At 47.1% G+C, this 14,970-nt stretch overlaps 1 protein-coding gene across 1 annotated transcript; it reads left to right on the top strand.

Moving 5' to 3' along the window:
- Nucleotides 1-11,639: 11,639 nt before the first annotated feature.
- Nucleotides 11,640-12,904, top strand: LOC149441584 (uncharacterized; the record flags this gene model as incomplete). The annotated part of the gene is made up of 1 exon (XM_089657150.1): nucleotides 11,640-12,904. A coding segment is annotated over one exon (696 nt), but the record flags the coding sequence as incomplete, so codon positions are not given.
- Between the last annotated feature and the right edge of the window lie 2,066 nt (nucleotides 12,905-14,970).

The raw sequence follows: 14,970 nt of genomic DNA, 5'->3' as shown, positions 1-14,970 counted from the left end.
CAGTCTCTGACCGTCTCCTGTAGTCTGCCTGCAGTCTCTGACCGTCTCCTGTTGTCTGCCTGCAGTCTCTGACCGTCTCCTGTAGTCTGCCTTCAGTCTCTGACCGTCTCCTGTAGTCTGGCTGCAGTCTCTGACCGTCTCCAGTAGTCTGCCTGCAGTCTCTGACCGTCTCCTGTAGTCTGCCTGCAGTCTCTGACCATCTCCTGTAGTATGTCTGCAGTCTCTGACCGTCTCTTGTAGTATGCTTGCAGTCTCTGACAGTCTCATGCATCATGTTTGCAGTCTTTTGACAGTCTCATGCATCATGTCTGCAGTCTCTTGACAGTCTCATGCGTCATGTCTGCAGTCTCTTGACAGTCTCATGCGTCATGTCTGCAGTCTCTTGACAGTCTCATGCGTCATGTCTGCAGTCTTTGACAGTCTTATGCATCATGCCTGCAGTCTCCGACAGTCTTATGCATCATGCCTGCAGTCTCTGACAGTCTCATGTATCAGATCTGCAGTCTCTGACCATCGCCTGTATCATGTCTGCAGTCTCTGACCATCTCCTGTATCGTGTCCACAGTCTCTAACCGTCTCCTGTATCGTGTCCGCAGTCTCTGACCGTCTCCTGTATCGTGTCCGCAGTCTCTGACCGTCTCCTGTATCGTGTCCGCAGTCTCTGACCGTCTCCTGTATCGTGTCCGCAGTCTCTGACCGTCTCCTGTATCATGTCCGCAGTCTCTGAACGTCTCCTGTATCATGTCCGCAGTCTCTGAACGTCTCCTGTATCATGTCCGCATGTCCGATGTCCTATATCATGTTTGCAGTCTTTGACTGTCTCCTGTATCATGCGTTTAGTCTCTGACAATCTCCTGGTAATATATCTGCAGTGTTTGACCATCTCCTGTATTATGTCTGCAGTCTCTGACTGTCTCCTGTATCATGCATTCAGTCTCTGACAATCTCCTGGTATTATATCTGCAGTTTCTGACTGTCTCTTGTATTATGTATGCAGTCTCTGACCATCTCCTGTATCGTGTCCACAGTCTCTAACCGTCTCCTGTATCGTGTCCGCAGTCTCTGACCGTCTCCTGTATCGTGTCCGCAGTCTCTGACCGTCTCCTGTATCGTGTCCGCAGTCTCTGACCGTCTCCTGTATCGTGTCCGCAGTCTCTGACCGTCTCCTGTATCGTGTCCGCAGTCTCTGACCGTCTCTTGGTAGTATATCTGCAGTTTCTGACCATCTCTTGTATCATGTACTCAGTCTCTAACCGTCTCCTGTATCATGTCCGCAGTCTCTGACCATCTCCTGTATCATTGTCAGGCATGCATACAAGCACATGGGGGCCATACAAACTACTGAGTACCATTTTGAGTTGCTGCAATGAAACTTCAGCAAAATGGACTAGCCTGCTGCATCATTTTTTCACTTTGATTTTCAGGGTGTCTTTGAATTCGGTCCTCTGTAGGTCGATCATTTTCATTTTCATCAAACAATAGGGCATCCTTACGTTCCTAACACATTACCCAGTCCATATCAGTATAGAAATCCAGCAGGAGATATTTCCCCATTGAGATCTGATGGGTTTCAAAGTGTTCCTTTAATGTTTTTGAGCGGTGTATTTAACACAGTGGACTATTTACACAGCCCGGGTGTTTGTTGAAATTGCTTTAAAGGATAAGTTCACCTTTTGGACAAAAATAATAAATGCACGTTATTTTTCAGGTAAAAAAAAATGTGCATTTATTATTTTTGCCCAAAGGAGCCTGGAAAGCATTGCACCAGCCATCAGTAGATCGGCGGTGTCATGCAGGTCTCCTACAGACCTGTCAAAATATCTGCTTGCTGTTCAGGATGTATGGGATGTATAGGATGTACGGGATGTACGGTCAAGCAGATATTCTGACAGTAAGCTTCAATGAACTACCACAGTGCTCCACAGCACCACTGTAGTTCATTAAAAACTACAAGCCCACAGCTGCTAAGGACTTGTAGGTTCTCATTCACAAAACTCTGAATGAGCAACGTGGCCATGTGGGTGCAGCCCCACATAGCTGCGCTGTCTTCAAATCTGACAGATAATATCTATCTTTGGCATATCTGGCTATGGGTGGAACATGTAACATGTTCTAAACGTGAACTTTGGCCCTAAGGCCCCGTTCACACCTAAGCAGTTTGATTTTTGTCCGTTTTGCAATGTTTTTCGCAGTTCGTTTTGCATTTTTCTACATGCGTTTTGTTCAGCTTTTTTTTGTTTGTTACAGTGGACATTTTTTTGTTACTGGGCAGAATAAAAATGCAAAACACAAATTCTGCTTTTTGCTTTTAAAAAAGTCCCTGACCCTTTCCAAAAATGCAGCAGCTCAAAATAGCATTGATGTGAACATGTTCCATAGGAAACCATGTTAAGTGGACTGTACTGCGTTTAAGCCAAAAGCACTAAAAAAAATGCATTGGTGTGAACGGAGCGTTAAATTATAAAGAAAAGCTTTTGAGAGTTTTCCCCTCTTTCTCAGGTCTGAAGCAGTACCTGAGGAAGAAAGAAAAACTCTTGAAGGCTTGTCTTTTAAGTGTTAGGTGCAGGGGTGGACTGACCATTTGGAAACTCGGGCACTGTTAAATCTAAATTATGATTCGGCACTTATATTGATGGCAAGCTTGCAAAATATTTGGTTGTTATGATTAGTCAAAATTAATATTAATATGTGTGAATGGTCTTTGACAAATGGTAGTATTTACTATTCTTCAATTATAGCTGAGACCAAAAGATATACAAGTTAAGCTGAAATAGTATACACTAGTTGAAGGTTGAGTATACTATATTTAGGCATAAAAGTATTTGGTAGTTATGTCAAGGTTATTAGAAGTGACTTACTATTACATTACGTATTTTAATGGTATCTGTGTATATTTAGTATACGTTTCTAACATTGATACATTTACGTCATTAGCTTATAATATTATGTACATCAGCATACATATGTTCCTGTCCATCAAAGACATTATGTGAGTGTCGTCCCCTCCCTTCTATGCCATACAAGGTATTAAGATGACACACTCATGCTGCATAAAGGGGGCCTTGAGGGACAGAGACACACACTTACACGCTACATAACTCTTGCATACACACGTCTGAGATGCTGGAACAGGTGCTGCAAGACAAGAGATCATCATTAACGTCACTTCCGTCTTCTCTCTCGGACTTTGAGTTGGACAAGGACATGAGAATCGCACATGGCAAGGACAGCCATGACAGATAATGGTGACTCTTTCTTTGAACTTTCGCTTGTCATTTTTACAGTAGTTTTATCTACATGGAACTGTTCATAATACGCTTTACATTGTTATTTTACACCATTGTGTGATAGAATAAAATCACACTTCATTTTTTATTTCAATGGCTCTTTCATTCATAATCGCCTCAAGACACTAGAAGAAGTATTATATGTGTCTAAAAATCCAACATTTTGGTGAGCCAGCCACCGCCGAACGTTTTTTCTATGGATTTCCCTGTGCCTTGTTAAGGGGGAAAACTGCGCACAATTCTGTGATTGTCAAGTCTTGGGAAAACACGGTGAAAATAACCTAGCAGAACAGGCGATTAAACAGACTTGGACGAGAGGTCCAGTGACTGAGCCGGGTCAAACGAGAAAATCTGCTGATTACGGTGAGTAACAATTATGGAATTTATTGATGACTTAGTTAATGAAAGTAAGCTAGAGTTTAAAGATGTTTCTTTATATCCTGAAGACAGTCAGCTATGGCACTATATGTATAACGAATGTTTACAGGCCAATATTCAGATAGATAAATCTAGATTTACTGTGCATAGACAGCGTAAAAAGATATCTAACATCTTAAATTTAGTAAGAATATTCAACAAAATGATTTTGAATGTTGATTTACCTGTTAAAAAAGCTTGTACATTAAAACAGTCAGAATGTAGCACTGTACAGAATACAGAAAAGCATGAAAATTTGTCTCAAGATGCTCCTAGTTGCCCAAACTGTGACATTTTTTGTAATTACATAGAGAATCTTGAGGAACAAATTGACTCAAAGACAAATCTTTTGTTAAGATTGCAGAATGACAGTAAACAGATTGCCATGATAAACACAGATGACAAACAGAGTGATTCCAAATCAGAGCCACGGCTGTCCGATATCTCTGAAAGTTCGGATACTGACTCTGATGACGAAACACAAATTAAACATAAAGAATTGTTATGTAAAACTGCAAAACTTAAGTTGCAAATACATAATCAATTAATGAAAGTTTTAAAGGACATCCCTGCTTATGATTCAGATAAAGATATCTACAGCAACATGGAAATATATGAAATGCATGTCAAATGCCATCAGATTTCAAATCATGACATAAATTATTTATTTCCGATGTGGCTCCCAATTAAATTTATGCCTCGAATTAAAAATTCTGTTATTAACAGTAAAGATCAGAAAAAACATAATGACGTGACAGACAGACTGCGACAATTGCTGTTATGTTCAACAGGTGAAGACGTACCTTCTGCAAAAAATGCTAGACTTTCTTCAGACTACTGCTGACGAAGACCCTTTTGAGTTTAAAAATATGTTTTCCAAAGCATATAAAATTATATTTGGAGTAGAAAATGAGGAAGACTCAGCTATGATCAAAGCTTTTGTAAAGAAATTCACGTATTTAGACCCAGTAACCATTGTCATAGCAGAGGAAAAACAAAATTTGAATGATATAGTAAGTTTCATTGATAGAATCCGGAGAAAATTGAAAAACAACCATTTCACTTATGAGGTAGCTGTGCTTCAAAGTGACAACAACAGTCAGACTACAGTTATGCCAGGAACTACAGGTCCCAGTAAGAATGACAACGACAGATGCAAGCAAGTGAGCCATAATGAGTATACCACATGCTTTCACTGTCATAAACAAGGTCATATCAGACGGCATTGTTGGAAGTTTAAACTTGACTCACAAATAAAGAAACTGGAAATAAAAAGTGAAAAAGCAGCTTTTGTACAACCTGCTGTGTTGTGTAATGATAAAAATTTAACTGAATTGCCTTATGCCTCAACAGTTAAACAAATTCATACTTTGACTAGAAACAACTGTTCTGACAACAGGGTGAGAAGGGCTGTCACTGACAGAAATGGTTTATTACCAGTTCCAAAAATAGAATCACGTCCACATTCATCCCCGATATCGTTAGAATTTGTCGCTCCAATTGTATTGGATGACAATGGAAGGCCTTTTATAGACGGATTACTAAATGGTAAAAAGATCAAATTCCTAATTGACAGCGGATCTGAGAATAATCTTACCAGAGAAAACGTACCTGTGAAACCAAATTCACCCATGTGTAAAATAAAAGGTTTTAATAATACAGGTCATTCCACTGCTAGACAGGTGCCTAATGTAACATTTGAAATACCTGGGCTAGTGAAAACTAACATTGATATTTGGTATAGTAATGCCACCGAGAATATTCTTGGCATTGATTTTATCAATAAGCAAAAGTGGATTATTGATATTATGACCAAAGTTATTTGGAGGAATCCATCTAGGCCCAAATCAATGTTAATGGATCCTTCTATATACAGTGATGTTGGTTTCAACTCTAAAATGTCTACAGCACAAAAATGGCCTGATACTGATGGTAATTGTGCTTTAAATGAATTGGTACAACGTTTTCCAAGTTTGTGGTCAAAATTTAAAAATGACATAGGAACTTTGAAAGATACAGAATTGAATATTGAGGGAAAAGATCCTAAAGCCCTTAATCAATATGAATTACCACGAGAATCAATAGGACCACTTTCTGCCATTATTCAAGAGTTTGTACAACTTGGCATTTTAAAGAAAACATAATCAGTAGTAAATAACTGTATTTGGCCTATCAAAAATGCTGACAATTCATATTCTTTGTCAGTTGATTTCAGGACACTGAATAAACATATTACATATAACAAAGCAGTTGTTCCTGATCATTCTAATATCAAGTTACATTTAAAGGCTGAATCCAAAGTGTTTTCTGTTTTGGAAATCGATAACAGTCATTTTTCGATCCCCATAGCTAAAAGTTGTCAATACAAGTTAGCTTTTAAGTTTCAGAAAGAGACCTATGCATTCACTCGATTAGTAGCTGGTTTAGACATCAGTGATGGTGTAGTCCATGAGTCCATAGCAAAAATTCTATCACAATTTTCAAGGCCAGAATGCATTTTTCAGCATGTAAATACAATTATGCTAAGTACGCAGAATGTTAACGAACATATTACTCTTTTGTCTGAGTTATTTATGTTGTTACAGGATGCAGGTCTAAAATTAAACCCGGAAAGAGTTCAGCTGATGAAAAGTCAGGTGAAATGCTTTCACATGCAGATTAGTCAAGGAAAGAGACAATTATTGCAGGAAACAGTCAGAGCTATCACTGCCTTTCCAGTTCCTACAACACATAAAGCATTGCAACAATTTTTGAAAAACATAAATCATTGTAAAGAGTTTATACATGGTTTCGCAGAGAAAGTTAAGCCATTATATCATCTTTTGAAGAGTAAAAATAACTTAGTTGACCAATGGGGTCCAAATGAGAATAATGCTTTAAAAGTGTTGAAAAAGGATTTGCAGAATGCGCCAGCATTAGGTACAATTGAGGTTTGTTCCAATGCTCCTTTTGTTGTGAAAACTCATGTATCTGATAATGCAATTTCAGTAACTTTGTCTCAATTAAAAGAAGGTAATGAGAGACTAATTAGTTACTTCTCCAGAAATTTATCATCATTGGAAAGAACTTTTACATCAGAGGTACAACAACTGTTGAGTTTCTTTTATGCAATCAAAGCTTCACAAAGCACAGTAAAGTAATGCCCGTAGCGAAAAAAGGAAAGGAAAATTAGCGCAGGGCAGGCATGACTAGGCTTAGAGTGGGAAGGAGAATAAGAAAGGGTTAATGATGTGCCAGGGGGGTGTGGAAAAGTATAGATGGGTGTGCTGGTTGGTGGAGAGAGAGCGTGGGTGGGCTCTGCCGCACCTTAGGGTGGGGTGTCCCGGGGGGGGAGGCATCATTTCGGACCTGGACGTTGGTGAGTGAGATTCATTCCCTCCCAACGCCAGCATATTGTTAGGGCCTTTTTCCCTGGGGGTCTCGTTGCGGTCTTTGGGGGGCTGTCATGGATGGCTTGGTGGCCCAGCTGCGTGAGGCGGCAGCCTCTCATGGGATGGACTGGCTGCAGAGCCGGGTCTCTGCCTTCCTGCAGGACCCGTGCGTGTCCCTGGACCCGGGCTTATCGCTGGGCCCGGGCTCATCACCAGAGGGAGAGGGGCGGGTGCGCCCACGTGCTCGGGGGTCTCGGCCTCCGGAGCGCTGTAGTCCGGGCTCCTCCTCCCCCAGAGCTCAGCGCCGGGTGTCTGCCTTCATGCAGGACCCGGGCTTGTCCCAGGACCCGGGTCTTTCACAGGACCCGGCCTCATCACCAGCGGGAGAGGGGCGGGTGCGCTCACGTGCTCGGAGGTCTCGGCCTCCGGAGCGCTTTAGTCCGGGCTCCCCCTCCCCCAGAGTTCAGCGCCACACTGGGAGCCCCGTTCGGGACCCTCCGGCCCCGCTGGCAGGGCGCTCCATTGCCTCTGCTCGCGGGGAGGCCGGGAGGAATCCCCGACAACGGCGGAGCTCGGCGGGCGGGGTCTCGCGGGGAGGAAGCCCCTCCCCCCCGCCCGCGCGGCTGAGGAAGCAGGATGTCACCGGCTCCTCCACTGACCAGGTGCCTGTCAGGGAGGGAGCCCGACGAGGGAGATGCAGCGCTGCGGCTGCCGGGCTGTCCCCTGCTGCGGCCGGCAGGCCCCATGGGAAGCGTGGAGCGGCGGCTCTGAAGAGCCACAGGCTGGATGGAAGTGCTGCCGGGGGCGTGTCTGGTCGGACCCCAGGGACGTCGATGGGCGTGGCTGGTGCCGGGAGGCGGAGCCAGCAGAGGCACAGCGCTCGAGGATCCGTGGCTCCTGGGACTGGGAGGCCATCCGGCCGTCGAGGGGAGGACGTGAGATCGGAGGGCGAGCTGTCGGAACCCGATGCGGGGGCGACAGCTGGCCGCTCGGCATCGCTGGACGTGGGTCGCGCGGCTGATGGGACGTCTCCTGGGCAGCCTGGTGAGTTACCTTTTTCTTTTTCTTCAGCGCTAGGGGACCTGTTGGGGGGCGGGGCCTCGGCGGTGCGGGAGGTCGGCGTTCCCGATTCGGGTCGCGGGGGGGGGCTCTGCGATTTGATTTCAGGTTTGCGTACCTTGTTGCAGCGCCTTGAGCGGGGCGGTAGTGGGGTCCCTGGGCCTGCTGCGGCATGGCTCCCGCCGGCTGGTGGGGACGGTTTACAAGTCCGAGTGCAGGACGGGGGGGCCGTGCGGAGATCGGGGGTTTCTCCTCCCTCTGGTTCTGGGCCTGCGGTGGTTGCGGCGGAATCTGATGCTTTGGGTTCCCTGGCTTTGGATGGGGGTGCGGGGGTGTCCGGAGCGGTCGGCTTGGCGGACTCGGCCAAGTGCGAGGTATACGTGTGCTTCGAGGGCCCTTTAGGTGCGCACTTGCCGTTGGAGGTTCGGGAGCGGATTTGGAGCGGGGAGTATGTGGAGATCTTCACGCTCTTGCCGTTGGAGCGTTTTCCTTTGGAGGGGTTGCGGGTTGACGAGGGCAGGCGGGAGGAAGCGGAGAAGCGGCGTTTTCGCTTTATCCCGCGTACTTTTGCAAATTGGATGCAGGCGTTTGCGATCATGGCCAGTGTTATTGGGGAGAAGGCTCCTGAGCATTGCTCGGCGCTTTTTTGTTACCTTGACGCCATTAGCGAGGCTCACAGGGTTTACGGTGGGACTGCGTGGCTTCGGTATGATGAGCAGTTTCGGCAGCGGCGGGCTGTTCGCCCTTCATTGCGTTGGGACCATAAGGACATTGGCCTTTGGATGCGCCTCATGACTCCAGCGAGGCCTCCTGGTCCGTTTTTTCAGGGGGGGGCCGGTGGTTCATTCTCCCCCGGACAATCGGCCTCAAAGCGTAGGGGCTTCTGTTGGCAGTTCCAGGAAAGCGCTTGTCGTTTCGGAGGGTCCTGCCGTTTTAAGCATGAGTGTTTCGGTTGCGGCGGCTCCCATCCGTTGTCGCGCTGTTTCAAGCGGGGCAGAGGCCCTTCCGGCGAGCATGCGGGTAAGAGGGACGACACCGGTGAGGGTGGAAAGGATGCAGCCTTTCCTAGATAGATATCCTGATCGGGCAGCCGCTGTGCTGCTGGCGGCAGGTTTTTCGGAGGGTTTCCACATCCCGTGCACTTTGACTTCCGTTCCCCCCTTGGCTCGGAACTTGCGGTCGGCCTTGCGGCATGCGGAGGTTGTTTCGGTTAAGTTGCGAAAAGAAGTGGGGTTAGGTCGTATGGGTGGCCCATTTTCTTGCGCCCCGTTTTCGGATCTGGTGGTTTCCCCCTTGGGGGTGGTGCCCAAGAAGGAGCCAAATTCGTTTCGGTTAATTCATCACCTGTCTTTTCCTAAAGGGGGGTCGGTGAATGACGCTATCGATCCGCAGTCCTGTTCAGTGTCTTACACGTCGTTTGACGCGGCGGTTTTCTGGGTTCGTCGTTATGGGCGTGGTTCGCTTATGGCGAAATCGGATGTTGAGTCCGCGTTTCGATTGTTGCCGGTACATCCGGACAGTTTTCGTTTCTTGGGTTGTCATTGGGAGGGCTCGTTTTACGTTGATAAGTGCCTTCCCATGGGGTGTTCCATATCTTGCGCATTGTTTGAGCGGTTCAGTTCGTTCGTGGAGTGGGTGGTGCGGGATGTTTCCGGGGTCAATTCTGTCATCCACTATTTGGATGATTTTCTTTGCGTGGGTCCGCCAGCTTCCAGAGTGTGCGCCGTTTTGCTGGCCACTTTGCAGCACGTTGCTGAACGTTTTGGGATTCCGCTGGCTTTGGACAAGACGGATGGCCCGGCTTCGGTCATTACTTTCCTGGGTATCGTTTTGGACTCTGATGCAATGGAGTGCCGGCTGCCTGGGGACAAGCTTTTGGCCCTGCAAGGGGAAATTGGTGGGGTGCTCGGCAAGCGAAAAATTCAACTGCGGGCCTTACAGTCGTTGTTGGGTAAACTGAACTTCGCTTGTCGCATCCTGCCAATGGGTGGGTGTTTTGCCGCCGGTTGGCGGCGGCGACGGCAGGGATTACTTCCCCTTTACATTTTATTCGTTTGACTAGGGAGCATCGGGAGGATTTGCGGATTTGGCACACTTTTTTGACTTCGTTTAACGGACGGGCTTTGTGGATGTCTGGCCCGGTCAGCAATTTTGACTTGGACTTGTTCACGGATGCGGCGGCTTCCGGGGGTTATGGGGCCTTTTTTCAGGGACGGTGGAGTGCGGCTCCGTGGCCTCCTTCCTGGGTGGCGGCGGGTTTCCTTCGTAACCTGGTTCTGTTGGAACTTTTTCCGGTGGTCTTGGCGGTTGAGGTTTGGGGTGCAGATTTTCGGAATCAGAAGGTTCGTTTTCATTGCAACAATTTGGGGGTGGTTCAGGTCATCAACCGGGTATCGGCTGCCTCGCGGCCGGTGGTTGGCCTGCTTCGCCATTTAGTGTTGCGTTGCCTGCAGCTGAATGTTTTTATCCATGCGGTGCATCTCCCTGGGGTGGACAACACTTTGGCTGACGCTTTGTCTCGTTTTCAGTGGGACAAATTCCGGGAGTTGGCGCCGGCTGCGGAGCACCGTGGGGTTCCTTGTCCCGACTGGCTGTGGGAGATTGCCTTGGGGTCGTATCCGGCTGGATCCGGCGGTCGGTGAGTGAGGCGACATGGTCTGCGTACTCGACGGTTTGGCGGGAGTGGCTGGACCTGTTACAACAGGTCGATATTGATCCCTGGGGGGCGGAGGTGCGTGTGGCATTGCTGTACTATTTGGCGAGGAATTTGGAGCGGGGGGTGTCTGCTGCGGCGGTGGATCGGCGGTTGGCTGGTTTGGCCTTCTTTTTTAAGTTACAAGGGTGTCGGGATTTTACCAAAGATTTCTGGGTACGTCAGGCTATTCGGGGTTACCGTAGGGCTCATCGCAGTAGGGATTCTCGTCGCCCGGTATCCTTCGAGTTGTTAGGATCTTTATTTACACATTTGCGGTTTGTTTGTTCTTCGGACTTTGAAGTGGGCTTGTTTAGGGCGGCTTTTGCGGTGGCCTTCTTTGGGGCGTTGCGTATTGGGGAGCTTGTTAGTCCATCCAAATCGGTGCTTGGGGGGTTGTTGGTGGATGATGTTGTGTGCTCGGGCGACTGGGTGGAGGTGTTCATCCGTCGGTCTAAGACGGACCGCTGGGGTCGTGGTGCGCGGGTTCGGTTTCTTGCCCTTCCAGGATCACTAGTGTGCCCGGTGCATGCGGTTCGAGAATTTTTGTCCCGGCGTCCGGTGGGGCAGGGGTCCTTTTTGATGCATGCTGATGGGTCCCCGTTAACTCGTTTTCAATTTGTGTCGGTTTTTCGGAAATGTTTACGGGATGTTGGTTTGGATGCGTCTTTGTATGCTTCACACTCGTTTCGGATTGGGGCTGCTACTGAGGCCGCCCGGTGGGGTTTGTCGGATGAGGCGGTAAAACGGATTGGTAGGTGGGATTCGCAGAGATTTCGCCTGTACGTTCGCCCGCATCTGCTGGGGGACTAAGGGTGGTTTCCGGGTTCTTTGGGTTGCTGGGGCTGGGGGAGTTTGTCCTGTCTCTGTGATGTTGTTGGTTCTTGTGGTAGTTTTTGTTCTTTTATTTCAGATGGAGCAGTTTGCCTGGTCTGGATCCTGGGGCACTCCTACGTTTTTTGGGGGGCTCGGCGGGCGGATGTGCGGCCTAATGGCCGGCAGCTGGGATTGGCTAGGCAAGCGGCTTGTGTCCGATGGATAGGTGTGCCGGGGATGTTGTGGGGTCGTGTGGTACCTGAGGTGCGGCGTTTTGCATGCCTGGATAGACCGCCGGATGTTTTGGTGCTTCATGCGGGTGGTAACGATCTGGGGGTTCGGTCCATGCGGGAGCTGGTGCGGGATGTTAAGCTGGATTTTCTTCAATTGCGTCGGGATTATCCCGAAATGGTGTTGGTGTGGTCGGACATGGTAGCCCGCACCTCTTGGCGTTTGGCGCGGTCGGTGGAGCGGCTCAATAAGGCTCGGATCAAGGTCAACAAGGAGGTGGGGTGCTTCTTTGTTCGGAATGGGGGGTTGGTGGTCCGGCACTTTGAGTTGGAGGTTGATACTTGGCGGTATCTGCGGAGTGATGGGGTTCATCTCAATGCCGTTGGCACGGATTTATGGGCTCTGGGTTTGCAGGACGGAGTTCGGAGAGCTGTTCGTTTGTGGTGGGGCACGCATGGGTAAGGGCTTACCCAGCGTGCTGTGGCGGTTGTTGGTCTTGGAGGCGGTTCTTATCTTGGAGGTACAGATAATGGTGTGGGACCCATCGGTGGTATGGTGTGCCCGGGGACATTCCAGTTAACCAAGGTTTAACTGGAAGGTGGTGGTGCTGCACTGCGGACGGTATGGTTGTCTCCGAGCTGGTTGGTTGTGGCTGGAGGCCTTTGTGTAATATGGTTGTCCGCAGGTGCATTTCAGATCATTTTGGTGGGGTGCCTTCGAAGACCAACAACAACAACTTTGTATGTTTCTGTTATAAGGAATGGTTGGTGTTAAAAATGTTTGTTAATAAAAGGCCATGTTGGCCATTTACTCCAAAATTGGTGTCATGGTTTTTATTTAAGTATAGTAAGGGGGGAATTTGGATGACCTATCTCTGGTGCTCTAGTCAAGTAATGCCCGTAGCGAAAAAAGGAAAGGAAAATTAGCGCAGGGCAGGCATGACTAGGCTTAGAGTGGGAAGGAGAATAAGAAAGGGTTAATGATGTGCCAGGGGGGTGTGGAAAAGTATAGATGGGTGTGCTGGTTGGTGGAGAGAGAGCATGGGTGGGCTCTGCCGCACCTTAGGGTGGGGTGTCCCGGGGGGGGGAGGCATCATTTCGGACCTGGACGTTGGTGAGTGAGATTCCCTCCCGCCCTCCCATGTTATAGGGAGTTTTGTGTTCCTCTCGGGGGACAGGGGGTTGTTTCGGTCTTGGGCGGTTGTTGGTCTTGGAGGCGGTTCTTATCTTGGAGGTACAGATAATGGTGTGGGACCCATCGGTGGTATGGTGTGCCCGGGGACATTCCAGTTAACCAAGGTTTAACTGGAAGGTGGTGGTGCTGCACTGCGGACGGTATGGTTGTCTCCGAGCTGGTTGGTTGTGGCTGGAGGCCTTTGTGTAATATGGTTGTCCGCAGGTGCATTTCAGATCATTTTGGTGGGGTGCCTTCGAAGACCAACAACAACAACTTTGTATGTTTCTGTTATAAGGAATGGTTGGTGTTAAAAATGTTTGTTAATAAAAGGCCATGTTGGCCATTTACTCCAAAATTGGTGTCGTGGTTTTTATTTAAGTATAGTAAGGGGGGAATTTGGATGACCTATCTCTGGTGCTCTAGTCAAGTCACATAGTATCATATTACAGTCTCCTGACAGTTCACTAAAAAGAATTCTCGAGGAAGATACATTCAGAGAATGTCGTGAAAAGTATCCTCAGTGGATAAGAGCACTGTTAGCCAAACACATTGTGATAGGTACAGCTGTATCAGACAAGTCTCTACCTCACATTCACAGCAACACATGTACTACTGAAGAACACTCTAACACCAGAATAATGACATCAGCACAGAAAACAGTTACGCATATTTCTAATATTATAGGGATGAGAACAAAGGCATAATCCTTTGTCATCTCTGGGGTGATACAAAACCTTTCTTTGTTTAGTAAAACAGGGTTTTGCGGTCATGACCTATGATGAAATATTGCGTCCTGTCATACCTAAATAACACACTACTTTTGGATTCTAGTTTAGGTAATTTTAGACAGGATTAGGACAGTATTTTGATTGATATATAGAGGTTTTCTGTAAAAGGAAATAGGAAGTAATGTTACTTCACAATATGTGTTTCAAACTCATAAACTGATTGTTCCATAATCTTTCATATTTGTTGAAAAAGGTGCAAGAATAATGCAATGTTTGTGCCAAAGTAATGATACTGCATTTCTTTACAGAAATGACATCTAAAATCAAACATGAAGCGTAACAATCTCCTACAAGCCAACTTTAAGGAATTTGGACGTTAAAGAAGAGATCTTCATATGGGAAGAAGATTGAACAAGAGCTTAATACTTCACACTTGTGACTGATTTATCACGTTCAACAAAGATGTTTCTACTTTACAGAACTTAAAGAAGATATTATATAGACATTGCATGAAGAAAAGATTCATCAAGAGGAAATCTATTTATTAGTGATAAAATAATTTATTATTGAAAATATTGTTATAGGTCACATATACATTTTAATGATCCTTTTATTCCGATACTTACATCCATATTGGGATAATATTATTATTATTATTAGAGATGAGCGAAGAAATGAAAAATTCGATTCGACTGATTCGGCGAATTCGTGGACAATATTCGATTCGAGTCGAATAAATTCGCTGTGAATTTAACTTAAAAAAGGGTGTTTCTAGGCTTCAGAGAGACTTAATATTAGTGCAGAACACTGTACCTTTAATTTAAATGCCCTTGGAGTCTGCTGGGGAAGAGAAATAATACTGTCAGTCAGTATGACATGCAGATGAGTGCCGTCGATCTTAGAATCACCGCACACTTCACTCATTTGGGCAGTCACGGGGCCAAAACCAGAGTGTGGAGCCACAGTGTGGCGGTGGAGGCAGCAGCAATGGGAGGCCATACAGCACCCTATGACAAAAATGGAAACCACCAGCAGTGTGAGGAGACCTGAAAGTGGCACATGGCAGAGTGTGGCGATAGAGACAGCAGCAATGGGAGGCCGTACAGGGACCCATGACACACTCTGGACCTGGCAGCAGCATGAGGAGGCGGTACAGGGGCCCATGACAGATTACGGGCCTGGCAGCAGCATGA

Source organism: Staurois parvus, unplaced genomic scaffold (genome assembly GCF_062004578.1).
Source record: "Staurois parvus isolate SC_StPar_1 unplaced genomic scaffold, SC_StPar_1.0 ptg000970l, whole genome shotgun sequence".
Classification (NCBI taxonomy): Eukaryota; Metazoa; Chordata; class Amphibia; order Anura; family Ranidae; genus Staurois; species Staurois parvus.
The sequence above is the reverse complement of the archived record's forward strand: the minus strand, read 5'-3'. Positions and strand labels throughout refer to the sequence as shown.